The 14,512-nt window shown below is 39.4% G+C and overlaps 1 protein-coding gene across 1 annotated transcript in view; it reads left to right on the forward strand.

Moving 5' to 3' along the window:
• Positions 1-14,512, forward strand: part of LOC122789343 (CREB3 regulatory factor-like) — a 1,518,167-nt gene that overhangs the window by 1,289,066 nt on the left and 214,589 nt on the right. Inside the window, exon 7 of the mRNA XM_044056721.1 lies at positions 12,373-12,495. Within this exon, the coding sequence (XP_043912656.1) occupies positions 12,373-12,495 (123 nt within the window). The remainder of the gene's footprint in view (positions 1-12,372; positions 12,496-14,512) is intronic.

Genomic DNA, 14,512 nt, shown 5'->3' on the forward strand with positions numbered 1-14,512 from the left:
GATGCTTTCCTTGGCAGCAGCTAACTACAGTGTAGGTTTAGGACACATTGTGTTGCACTCCATCTTGGTGTGTTTCATATCTCTGAAGAGAGAGGTCTTTGGGATCTGAGCATTATGGGTAAAAGGGGAGGGGCTAACGTAGTCAGGTAAAGTTTAAGTTGCCAGGCCAAGTGTCCTGCTGGTCATTGTTTTAGGGCTCACGGAAATGAAGCTGTGTCATTAAGGTACATACGTAAATTATGTATTGCCCACCATCTGAGTGCCCACATTATATTAGTAGTAGATCAAATGACCTTATAGCAACTGAGAGTTAAGTATCCTCTTCTGGTCAGATCAGCAAAGGGTACTATATTTTTTGTATCTTACTTCATCATCATTTTTTTAGGAAATGTAGATAGTCCTATCATAGAAATCACTGGAAGGTCAAGGTTGTTGAGTCTTTGCAACTATTATGCCTTGACAGTCCTAAACCTACACTCTACCTCCCTTCTCAAGGAGGGCTTGGCCAGTCAAGCCCAGGGTGAATTTATGGATACCAGTCTTAATTATGCAGGTCTGATTTGAAGGAAGATAATAGTGTATTACATTGCTTTATTTACAGGTGGAGAGTCTATTTCAGAGGTGAGAGAGATTGTAAGTAACAAATCTCTCTTCACTTTGTTTTTATTAAACTGTTAACGCAGGTTTAGATCCTTTATTCTGGTATCTGTGAGACTGTTTATTTTATGAAGAGCTGTTGGGCGACAGCATCCCTTATTGCTCAAAAGTTAATGCATAGGTCTCTTCTTGAGGAGCCTATGGGGCACAGAAAAGATGGTGATTTTAAGTCTGTAATTTTCTTTATGATTCTCTGGGATAGACCAACTGTTTAGGGTGCCTGGCAAAGTACATTTCAAATGGGGGGTTTGTATTCTATAACTGGCCCAATCACTGCTGAATACAAGAGTACAGTAACATTTAGATCAGGATGATAGTGTATCGGAAATTAACTGTGCCATGCAGTAAGATTTTCTGACAACCATTACTACATGGTGATCAAAGGAGAGGGAATTATCAACCCAGGTTCCAAGGTATCTAACTATATTTCCATTTTGAAGTGGGCTATTGTCAGTACTATATGCTTGGGGGATTGTTTGTCTGCCAAATGTGATAGTGTTGCATTTTTAGCACTCAAGTCATTTTCAGTGCAGCAGAAATTTATAAGTTAAGTTTTTTCTGGACGACTTCTGTGTCAGAGTGTGATTTGACAGTGACACCCAGTTTGCAGACATCCTCAAACTTGGTTAGCCATAGGTCTTTGTGTTTAGTTTGTAGGTCAGAGATGTAATTACTGAACAATTGCAATCCCAGCACTGAGGCCTGCGGGACACCGTTGGTCACCTTCATGTTCTCTAACACTGATGCTACCTCCCTTACCACATGTATTCTGTCTTTTTTCCATCTCTCCATCTTACTACATAGGGATCTATTTGTAACTCATTTAATTTATTCATTATGCTAGCATGTGGGTGATCTTAAATGTCTTGGCCAAGTTAAGGTAGACTGTGTGTACAGTGTGACCATTGTCAACAGCTTGTGTTACCTTTTTTTTGAAGAAGTCTATTGGCTTCATCTGACAAGCTGTACCTTTTACAAAAACAAATTGCTGTGGATCAAGCCTGATGAGTATTTATGTTAATGAAGTAAGTTATAATGTGTTCCATGGCCTTACAAATGAGGTTCGTCAGTCTGTTGGTCCTATAGTTTCCAGGGTTGGTATTAGGGCCATCTAAATGAAGTGGCACGACCAGTGCTGTACACCATATTTCATGTACTGAACCTGTAGCCAGGCTCTGGTTAAATAGCTTATGGAGAAAATTCCACCAGGGCATATCTGGAATGTTATCTGGTCCCATGGAGGAATAGAGTGTTGGGGAGCACTTTCAGAACATGTTTTTTTAAATGATGATAAGGGTGAGGCGTTGAGAGATAAAAGAATAGGACTTTGGAGAGTCATTTCAGCAGTGAAATGTGCTATAAATGTATTTATTATATTAGCAGTGTCCATCAGCTCCAAGTAGTTTTTGCCATTTAGTACAAGTTTTGTACATTATTGAGTCTTTTCGTTTTCTAGCATAACTAAAGAAAGATTTGTAGCTGTCTTTGACTTCCAACCTGAGTTCACTGGCGGCATCAGCAGATTTAATCGTCTTGTTTTTAAATTTTTAGGCAAATTTCTAATATTTTCCTTGACTTGGGGGTCTTTAGATCTGTTGTATTCTCTTGTTTTTGTTCCTTTTATTGTAGATTTTATTTATGTATTTGATTCACCATGGTGGTTTGCTTTTAAATTTACCCTGTATTGGGTATAAATGGGACTGCCAATTCTTTACATTAACTTATTTGGGTATAAAATTCTTGTGAATCTGTTTGCTGAGGTGATGTCTGGAGTGATGATGCAAGTGAATTTCAAGACTACTAAGAATTTGAGGATATCTGTGTACTTATTCTCTGAATTCTAATACTTTGATTTCAAGAAGTTTAGATAGTTTGAGAGGAAAGATTACTAGCATATGTCTGACTTGATCAGAAAGGCAGTTACTACTGGTTAGGCATGTTGACAGTAAATATCAAGTCAAGAATATTTTGCCCTCTTGTTGGGTAGTAACAGTCTCGTCCATTACGTTTTTATTTATTAGTTCTAAAACATGTGCATATCCTGGGTTCGAGTTGAAGATACGTTAATCAGCTAGCAGGTGCTGTAGCTAAAGTTTCCCAGAATGATGGAGTTCATCCATGACGTGAACTTCCAGGATGATAGGTGTGCTGTAAAAAGTGCTAAACTGAGAGTTGATTTTGTGTAGTGTGATTTGGAGTTTGAGAAGTTCCTTTTATGGGTCTTTTGGAATATATGTAGAAGTGATATGGTCGTTGATAAATTTGGATACACCACCACAGATGCCATTGGGTCTGAAAACATGGTAGTTAAACACTGGTATAGAGGGAGTGTGTTCTGGATGTTTAGGCCATGTTTCAGTGATTGCACGTATATGGATGCCTTCCAAATGCAGAAATGAAAAGCAGCTTGTTGTTCAGGCTTTTGGCATAGATTAGAGCCACCTTAATTTCATCCTGTTGTGATATTGTTACATTTGTTACATTGAAATATTCATTAACTGAACTTTACTTAAGAGGCATTATAGGGGCAGCAAGGGCTGTAGTCAGTATGCAAAAGCCTTTTGGAAAAGAGGTGCAGACCAACACTTGCGAAGCAGTAGGACTGTCAAGCATTTCATTCCATGCTGAATCGCATTGGTTCCCCCTAGAATAGTGCCAGTTATTTACCCAGCTTTTGAAGTCAATCATCTTTTCGTGGTCAAAGGCATCATTCATTGTGAAGGGAGGATTCTACTTAGTATTAGAGTCCTGCTTGTGTTTGTGACATGCATAGAGAGCTCAGACATATCTCTCTGTATCTCCCTAAGGGTTTTTAACCTTGTAACATCAAGTGAGGGGATGAAGAAACAGGCAGCATGAAAAGTTCAAAATGTGAAGTGTAATTATTTTAACCATTTAAAAAATTAAGTAACCAGGATTAAGAGTTTTTGTCTCTGGAGACTTCATCAGAATAACAAGTATACAGTTTCCCCTCCTTTTATGTCTTCACTGAATTAATTAGTGGGAACTTAAAAACAAAATCAGTCATAAAATTTTTAAAGGCACGCACACACACACACACACACACACACTACTTAAACTCTATTCTTCCCTAGAATTACAAAAGAGCTTCAAATATGACTCATGACTTAGTGTGTTAGCTCTGTGCTTTTTAGTGTTGAGTTTCTGGGGCCCAGGATGACGAAATCAGGTTGGTACCAGTCTGTCCCATCACCATCAGGCATCAGTGTGCTGACCACATCAGCAGTGGACATGTTGGCACTAAAACTTTACTTTACAAATACATTGTTCTCTGCCCAGAAGGGAGCACTGTTCTTTTAGACATTAATCACCTTGGTACCCTATGTGAAAGAGCCTGTTAACTTTTCCAGTGTCAAGTGCTCAGCATAAGGAAGCAGTACAGAGGCAAGCTACAGAGTTGGTAGATGTTCCCCCGAATTTGGCATCATCTTCAGCTCCAGCCCTGTACATCCTGCATTCTCATACTTTGCCTCGATGTTCTCTCCATAGAGATAGGTGAAGCAGAAAGCTATTACAAGAACTAAGCAGAGGTTTCTGGTGTATATTCTTCCTCCCACTTGTGACAATCCTCCAAGAGTGTATCTAGGAAGTGAAAGTGCAAGAGAAAGTACCTTGACTCCCCTGTGGAGTACCCTCCTCTGGATGCTTGCCTAAAAGTGTAGGATTCATCATTATCCCCATGATGACCCAAATTTGAGGAAGATAATTGACAGAAGCGGTGCAATCTATTTTTAGGAGGCAGGATAGGATTATTTGATCTCCTAAGGATTGTGAATACTGCATCAAGACTTCTTTACAATAAAGAGCCCTTTGAGGAGAACTGTATAATCCATTCCATTGACAAGGACTCCAGATTTTGTACCAGTTTGAGAAATGCATTTATGTATCATACATATTCTTCACCAGAGCTTGAAATTACCTAATGCACAAGGTCAGGTTGCACAAGAGGAAAAAGCACTATAGATGCGGACCAAGTTGCCCCATGGGAATTTACAGAGAAAGTTACTTTCCCAAGTAGCTACTTCAGCAAATCTGATTAACCTGTCCATAAGGATTGTAATTAATGCTGTAGGTGGAATGGCTAGAACAGCTGGGTCAAGGATTGACATATGCCACTATGTCAAACTCTAGACACTGTGCTTTTGTGGACAGTTTTAAGGTATCAGTCACCAATGTCCATTATCTTTGCTTTGGCCTCAAGTGAAGGAAGAGTCAATAAACTGAGCAGGAAAGCAGAATGCTTTTTGCTGATAAGAGTGAAGTTCTCTCTTCACAGAACATTTATACATAACCAGAGGGAGAGAACACGGAACATCTGATTTAAAAAGATGTAACAGCTACCTATCAAACACCATTATGTTAACGAGTGCCGCTGCAGGCTTTTCCAGAAAGCACTGCCATAGAGGAAGACTTTGTCTGTAAAATGAGGGATTCCACAGCCCTTCCTGTAGATGGACAGCTACTGAATCCCCAAGGGATATACCCAACTGCCCATCTCTGGAGGTGACTGGGATCAGATCTTGCTACACTGCAGTGCAAGTGGATCAGGGAGATAGTATCTAGCAGCTACAAAATTCCTTTTACAGCGCTACCTAGGGCAGCACCCTCTATTCTGAATGTCCCATCTGTTGAAGGCAAGTGGCAAAATTAGATATCGAAAAACATCTTTTTAAAAGAGCAGCCCGAATAGTTCCATCAGGCTAGAGAGGCTCAAGGCTTTCCTTGGTCCTCAAAAAACCTGAGGCCTGTATTAGATCTAAGCTGCCTAAACCAATGCATAAGAAAAAAATAGTTTACTGTCATAAACTCGAGGGCTATTGTCACCCGTCTGGTCAGGATAAAACAAACAAGCAAAGTTGTGGGTTCAGTTCAAGCAGCTTTATTATATACAAGCACATCAGGATTGAGGCTTAGTAACTTAAATAAACTTATAAACAGACTTGACTACTGCACTCATACATGTTAACACTCTGGCTATTCTTTCAAAATGACACTGCTGCCTGCACTTGCTCTCTATTTATATGCATGTGCCCTCACTTTGAAATGCTTATTAAAGTTACAACACACACACTGATGTTCTTCGTGTTTCACTGTTGCAGTCATCACACTTGGGTTATCTGCCTGCAGTTAGCCCTCAGTCAGCCCGAATACCAGAGTCTTGGGATTTCTGCGTCGGATGCTGTCGCTTCTTCCATGATGTCGTCAGGGGTATAAAACATGCAGCCGACGCCATTACATTAGCTTTTCTTGCTGAGCGGAGCCCGAAACAGAAGCAGTTCGCAAGTGCCAGTCGGCCGCCTCCTGAAATTTTAGTTTTTCGAGTTTTAGACCTGAAGTCTTCTAAAAGATAAGTTCCGTGTTGGGGATCCTTCTTTCTTGCTTTAACTGATGTCAGAAAAAATGAGTAATTGTCTTGCCTGTGGAAAGCAAATACCTCACAGAGATTTTCATTCTTACTGCACCACCTGTTTAGGCCCAGACCACAACGTTCCTCACTGTCGGTTTTGTGCCTGGTTCAACACCCACACTATTTGTTGTTGGGCTATTTTTGTCGCTAAATTCTTTCACTCTCATTCTCCGTATTCTGAAATGGCTTTGATAAGCCATCCGACTACTGATCTTCTGAAAAAGCATAAGGATAAAGACAGAGACAGACTGCATAAGTCCAAAACTGCTGACGACGCTTCCGATAAGCTAGTCGCCAGTCCGCTGGTACTCAGGCACTTTCGCAGCCCCTGATACCCGCTTCTACAGATTCACAGGCCTCTACTGAGACCCATTCTGAGTCCGGTATGCCGCAAGATGCTTATTCGACTATGGAACCTGCGGATGTCTCTACCTTGGATGGGTCCAGAGCCGCTGTGCAGGCACCGGCTTCTGAGGGTGTATTTAGGTCTTCCGATGTTCATATTAAACCGACTACTTCGTTTTAAACCAAAAATACCGAATTTCTCAGGCCCAGAGTTAGCACTACGCCTAGGAAACCGATGACCAAAGCGCATTCTGAGGCCCCCATGCCACAGAAACAAATGTTTAGAATGGCTGAAGACCTTATTACTTTAATTAGGGGAAGCCAGCCTTCCCCCTCCAAAAGACCAAGAACTGATTTTCCTTCTGATTCTTCAGATCATGAGTCCGATGACTCTGATCCTTCTGATTACGAGGACATACCCTTATCTACATATGAGGATTCTGATGCAGAGGATTCCATTCCCTCTGCTTCCTCACAAGAGGATTTTTCTTTCAGTGAAACCCTGCATACTCTCAGAGAGCATTTCCGCTGGGAGTGCCAGGACTACCCACAGTCCAAAAAGAGACTCGGGGAATTTTTTAAATTGCCTCAGCACAGGCCTCTAGCTATCCCTCCTGTTCTGGAGATTGTAGATGATGTCTTCATGTAATCCAGTCTTACCCCTGATATTTTGCCACCAGCTCCCAGGAAACCTGACAGGTACTACAAGAGTACCTGACTCTCACAAATTCCTATTTAAGAATCCTACTGCAGATTCAGAGACCATTTCCCAGGGACATAAAGGCATTAAGGCTACTACAGCCAAAAACCCTACCCATTTGGACAGGGATTCTAGGGCTTTAGACAGATGGGGTAAGAAGGTATATACCTCTGCTACTGTTACCATCAGGGCTTTAAATTGCCAGTTTCACATGTTAAAGTATCAGCAACATATCATGGAACTAATTAAACAGAAAATGATGTAGATTCCTGATTGTGCAGAACATAAAGATTTACAAGAGTTAATGCATTTTGTTAACCAAGTTGGAAAACATAAGTTGTAATGTGGTTCTGATGCCTTAGAAGCATCTTGCAGGGCTGCTGTCGCTCGGTCTGTTCTTAGAAGACATGCTTGGCTTAAGGAACAAATCTTGCCAGACCATGTCAAAGCAAAATTACTAGATGCTCCATTAAACCATGAGCATCTGTTTGGCACTAAAGCAGAAGTTGTCCTTAAAAAGATGGAGGAAAAAGCTAAATCTATGCAAACTCTTAAAGATTTCCTACAGGTACAGCCACCTAGATTCAGTAGGCATTGGCCTTCTAAAAACTGTTTTTTCCAGTCCCTCCCAGACCTTTTCAGTCCAAACCAAGGGGCAGCAGACCACCAAGACTACAGTCTCAGGGTATACACAGATCTAAACAATGGAGTACTCCCACCTCAAAAACAGGGAGTAGTAAGCCACCATCCTATGGAAAAAGTTCACAATGACTTGTCCTTCATCTTTCCAGGCCTTGCCCAAGTACTTGCACCCTTAGGAGGAAAACTAGCCCTGCACGCAAAAAACTGGGAGTACATTACCCAATGGATAATTAGATATAGAGCTGATAGATTGCCCGGGCTAAATGATAAAGTACCTTTGAAGCCCATTTTATATAATACGAGAATAAAAGTGTTTAAAGAGTCACAGTGAATATAATTTTAGTTATTAGTATTTAGTTATTTATTATTTTTTAAGTTAGTTTTATACATTATAGCTTTTAATGTTCGACGTGGTATTTTTGGTATGCACTTCGAACGTTATAAGTTAGATAATTATAGGGTCATTAGAATATCTGGGACGCATATTTTAGCCCATTTTACACAATATAAAAATGAAGCTATAAGGAACAATATCTCAATATATTTTAACACTCTTTTACTAACATCCTCTCAGGGTATGTAAATGTTTTTAAAATGCTTTTATTTTAGTGCACTGTGGAGAATGTTAGTTGTATATTGTAAGTGTTATTAGGTTTATTATTATATTGAGTATACAGTTTGATTATTTGAACTGTATATATATATATATATATATATATATATATATATATATATAAAATGCATTTTTATGTTGTAGTTTGGGAATTATTTGATTAGCAGGAAATGATGTCATTAATTTGGGCAATGAATACTATTTAAACGAGTTTTATCTGTATGACTTTTCAAGGTCTGATGAAGCCTATATGGTGAAAGCGCTTACCGTTGTTGTCATTAAAGGCGTTTTTATACTACGGATTTTCATTTTTGCTTTTGTCTTTTGAACACTTTAGGACAGTTATATATAACCTTTTGTGGACATATAGAACTGCCGTGTTAGACCTGTGGATGCTATCAGTATCTGTTTTTCTTATATTAACTTGCTTCTATACAGGATGTTTGTTCCAGAGGTGGTGTTACATTTTACTTTTTAAATAATGACATATGTTTGAGTTTCAGACTTCAAATCCTTCAGAAAATGTATGTAAAAACAAACTCTGTTACTCTAGCAACTTTTTAAGTTTATAAGAGCAATATTTAAAATATGTCCCTATTTTGGGCCTTTGTTCTCCATTTTGTCAGGCTTTGTCCAGATTTCTTGTACTGCGGTTGAGAAGCATGACTGAGACCACATTATTGACCAGTTGTGTTTGTTTATGGATTTGTACCCTTCGGGAGTTTCACTGATCGAGGTTTTACATAATTCTGGTCCTTGGTCTTGTTGACTCTTAAGTGCAGTCATCCTGAAATTTTGTTTTCCATTGTGACGGTACTTGAGTTTCTGATAGTAAACCAAGCAAAGCAAGGTTCTAGATGGTTACAGAGCAGCCCATCATTTCATACTTGCAGGAAGGAGACTTGATATGATGATTATTATCTCCATGATGTTTGTTAGCACAACGAGAGAGTAAGGGAATCCAGGTGATTTCTTCATTTGAGGTAGGGAGCCATCCACTCTGTCCTGTGCCTTTCCAGTTGGTCTCTCCGCAGCCCACAGATTAATAGCTGCATAGTAGCAGTAGCAGCTTATCTCAGGCTGAAGGATATTCAGTTCTTCCATTATTTAAATGACTGGTTCCTCACAGCCTCTGTAAGACAGCCATTAATCAGAGCAAGGGATAACTTATTCTGCCCGTTTCTGACCTTGGTGATCTCTGTTTACACTGCAGATTCTCAGCAGGAGCTGTTGCAAGCACAGGCCTTCATTTTCCATCTGGACAGGACCTGTGTAATAAGTTTGTCACCAGTCATAACCATCAGCATTCGGTCAACCATTTGCAGTCTGTTGACATCCTCAAAATCAATATCTGTTCTTCACCTCAAGGCAATTTTTGAAGTTGGTTCCCATTACAAGGTACAGAATGAGGTACTTGAAGTGGACTGTCAGGGGTCAGAGTTTGGATTCCATCTTCCTGTTTAGTTGTCAAATATTTGTCACCATCATCCCTTTTGGTAGCTTCTTTAGAGCAGCTTTTCACAGGGCTATCCATGATTCTCCCTTCCCCCATTGTCACTGTAACCACAGGTGCATCTGTCCAGGGATGAGGAGACACTGTCTGGGGAGATGGTCCAGGGACATGGATGAAAGAGACCTTCTTGTGTATCAGGATCCTGGAGATAAAGGCAGCTGCACCCTAAGAGGAGAAGTCCCTGCAGAGCCTGCTACATTATTAGGACTACAGGGACTTGACCTTTTAGTGTGCATTTGCCATCAACTCCTACACTATGGTGATAGTTTGGTACAAGAACATACTCTGACCTCCTCTGTTGGAAGGCACTAAGGTTGTGTGAATGGGCCCTGTCAGCACATTGTGCATATTCTCTACAGTGCATATTCTCAGGTAGGTAAACTATCTGGCAGGCAAGTGGAGTAAATGCTTAGTGATACTCCAACAGTAGTCTTTCAGTCAGAAGCAAGTGCCATTTTCCACACTGACAAAAAAGCTTTGCTTAGACCTGGTTGAATCCCCAGCCAAAACAAAATGCAGCTCCTATTTTTCCTGATTCTCTCCATAGAGGCAGACAACCCAGGATGCTGTAGTCTAGCAGCAGTTTTGAGTCTTCCTTATACCTTTCTCCTGTTTCCACTAATGAAATGTGTGCAGAAAACAAAGATACACAAGGCCGTGGTATCTTCATAACCTTTTGTTTGGTTCATGCTGTTGTGGCCTCACCTGTTAGAGAAATCTCTTTTCCTTACACCTCAGAAAAAGTCTCCTATCCTGTTTGTCCATCGAGCTTCACCTGAGCCTGATTTATGGTGTCTCCAGTTCCTTTAATGGCTAAAGCAGTTTGTTCCCTTCAAGGGTGGTCCAGATTCTTTTGGCATCCCAAAGGTTTTCACTAAAAAGGTGAATAGGAATAAGTAAATTAATTTGTCTATGGGCAATGCAACAAGGTATGGACTTGTATTCTGCTCCATTTTTATCAATTTTACAGTTCTTAGGTGACATTTTTGATGAAGGTTCCACCTTTTCTATAGTCATGCTTCATTTAGCAGCCATTTTCAGCTTTCAGCAAGTTAGACATTCTTGGTTTCCTTGAAATATGCAAGGCATTTTGAGGGGCACTTCCTTGATTAGATCTCTAGTGAGGCAATCTGACCCACAGAGGGATTTGATTTTTGTGCCGAATAAACTGACTAACCCTTTTGTTCAAGTCAGCAGCTGCAGTGAATTTCAGATGTCTGTTTTGGAAAGCTCTATTTCTGGTGGCAGTTACTTCTGCCAGAAAGATTTTCAAGATCCAAGCTTTGTCTCCTAAACATCTGTACCTTAATTTTCCCCAAGGTATGTTATCTTTGCTCACAAATCCAGCCCCCATGCCTAAGGTAAGACCAACCTTAATCAAACAGCCAGTCTCCCAGTTTCCTTCTCTGAATGTTCCAGTAGAAGACATTTGCTTCATCACTTAGATTTCATTGTCAGATACATTTCTCAACAGACCAAGAGTACAGAAAGGATGGTCATTTGTTTCCTTCACTTCAAACAAGTTGGAGTGAAAGTTATCAAAAGTCACTCTGTCCAGATGGTTGTCAGATTGTGGTATTTTTTGCTACACAGAATACAGTAAAATATTCCAAGTAAACCTGAAGCTCAGTCTTCTGGAGCTATATGGCTGTTTCACAGAGCTTTTCCAAAAATTCTTTAGTTGATATCTGTCTGGCTGCAGCATGAACTTCACTGCATACTTTTACAGGCTATAAACTGAATGTGATTTCAAGGTCCAGATATACGTTTCAGGTCCATAATGCTCTGCAGTATTCTGTCTTGATGCCAGTAAGGAGGTTGTATTTGGTGAATGTCCTGAGCTTAAAGTTGGTGGATTGGATCATGTAATATGTGAAAATTATATATTGTCTATAGCAGTAGATCCTGATCATGGTCTACTTCAACAACCCTATCCCCATCTTCCCCTTCTATTTACAATTTGTCTGCAGAGAGTGTGTGGAATGCTTGTTAAGCTTTTGTATAGTAAATGGATTATTGACATATTTGGGGCAAAATGCAATCTAGAGAGTGTGTGGGGGGGGATTGGAAGTGCATTATGGGAGTTAGGAGAGGAGTTCTGGTGCCTGAACAAGTTGTAAGGGTGCCGAGCCACTGCTGCCTGTGACTAGGTGATTGTGGGATTGAAGTAGATGGGTAGATTACAAAGAATCTAGCACTGTGTTAAGGATTTAACTTTATTTTTTTTTCTGTAACTTCTGTAGTAGTAACCTGTCTCAACTACTCTTTTGTAACTAGGCTACTGATGTGATGTAGAACACTTATGGCACTGGGTGCTCCTGATTCCTTTTCACAGTGGAAGATATAGCAGTATATTTATAAATTGAGAGGCTTATTTTTGAACTTCAAGTGAATTGCATTATTTTGCTGTCCTAATTTGATTGGATCAGTATTTCTGTACATGTCCTATATCACAAAACTGCCTTCTGCTTTAGATGGACTTCTACAGGTACTGGTAACAATAAAGCAAGAAATTGTGAAAAGAGTTGGAAACAACTGCACTTCAGAGCGTGAAAAAATGTCTGAGAAACTGGAGAGACTTCTAAAAGAAAAAGAGGGTAAGAATTTGTTTCTGTGTAAATAAAACACCCATGAATTTTACTGGGTTTCCTGTAATGCTTGATTTGGGTCACTTACTGTTAATGTGATTAAGGCATGTATTTTCATGGACATTTCTGTAAACCTTGCCCAAAATCTTTTGATTGTTGATACCAGGTTTGTCTTTTGCACAGCTGAATTACCTTGGCAGCCATCTTGGGGAAGCATGGCTTTCTAGACTGCACAGATCCTTATTGATATTAAGACTACATGATGACTGATTCCAGAGGCTTATCTGTTCTGTAATGTAGGACTTCAATGGTTTATGTGTGTTGTCTGTTTTTAAGGTCTCTAGATGGTGAATGCCACCTGTTTCTGTGGTTTGAAAAAAAAATTAATGGTTTTGAGACTTCATGAGTGGTGTATTTGTTTTTTTATCTAAGACTTTAGTTTCCTGATTTGAGGTCACAGAGTTTATGTAAAGGCAAGTCTTTTTAGCAGTATTGTTTCAGTGAGGTCCCACTTGTCATTTAGTGCTTGGATCCTGCAGATTTTTATTTATTTATTTTTATGAAACAGTCATGTATCTAATTACATAAGGCATGGTTTCAATTTTACGAAAGCATAAACAAGACTTTGTCCTCCTGTGATTTTTTTTTTTATTTTGGCCCTTGTTGAAATAATCTTACTCGACTATTAAGTATTTTATTATTCTGGAACTGCTTCCTTAATTTAGAGTGGTTATTTTAGTTTGTCGAGAACTGTTTTGATGCTGGTATATCTTACATTCAGCATTACAGCAGGCGGGTCTTGCTACTTGCAGTAATGTTAACAGAACAGTGATGTTGTATGTGCAGTTTTATTTGGTTATTTACATGTTGTTGACTGTGGTAGCCTGACTGAGCATTTTCCACTTTTGGAAGCATCCTTGGTATGACAAACAGTAGCGAGTAAGTACAGTATTAAATACAGTAAGTGACAAAAGAAAAGGAACATGGCATACGATATTGAGGAATATGCAACTGAATGTTTACAAAACAATGTTTAAGTTTTTATATGACTTTTATTTACATATTTCATCTGCAGCCATGAGTTCACATTAAACATTACCACTACAGAAAAGGAGAGAAGTCAATAACGATGTTGCTTAGCCAGTGTCTATTAACAAATACAGGTCATTTCTTAAATTGTCCTTCAGCATTTTTCTGAATTTTTGTAGAGATTTTTTCTTATCTAACTGCTTATGGAAGGTGATTCAAGATAGCTGAGGTAGTTTTGTGAATGTCCGTTCCCCTATGGTGAATCTGAACCATGTGTTTGAGTAGTCCCACTTCTTTTTTGTTGTGCAGTGTTTAGGAAATGTCTCTTACAAATAGTTTGCTCTTCAGAGGTTGGCAGTGTACTAGAATGAGGATTTTAAAGATGATAGTGCCGAGCATTTGCAAGGCCCTGCATTGAACTGGGAGGTATCTCAGTGATGTGTGTATTGGCCGTCTAGGGGTGCAGAGAGAGATTCCGTTTTCTGCTGCTTGTAGTCTTTGGGTATTTATACTAGAGAAGGCTTCTTTGTCGAAACATTCTAATTTTGGAATTGGCATATTTTAGCAATAGATTTTCTTGCTTGGGGTGTTAGAAGATATGATATTTTTATACAAATGTTCAGTTGTATACCACTTTCTTCACAAGCCACACTTTTTGGTAATGTAAATAATTAGGAGAATCAAGCAGTGTACTGTTGTGTTATAGTAGTTATTGTATTGTTGTCTATATCTTTAATTTGTAATATAGCAGCTGATTTTTTTTTGTGGGGGGGTGGCTGCTAGTATCAGTGTGTCTTTTATCCATTTCCAGAGAGAGAAGAACTTCTGTTGTACATTTTGCTGTACTTGCAGTAAAGTCTGACTGCTTTGGTAGAGAAGTTCATGTACATACATGACCAAATACATAAATTAGTGAGCAAATTCATTATCACCAAAAATATAGCATAGGTGTAAATTAATGTTAAGATATATCACGGGCTGTTTACATCAAAATCAA

The sequence above is a fragment of the Protopterus annectens genome, chromosome 14.part0 (genome assembly GCF_019279795.1).
Source record: "Protopterus annectens isolate FY-2018-M chromosome 14.part0, PAN1.0, whole genome shotgun sequence".
Lineage (NCBI taxonomy): Eukaryota > Metazoa > Chordata > Ceratodontiformes > Protopteridae > Protopterus > Protopterus annectens.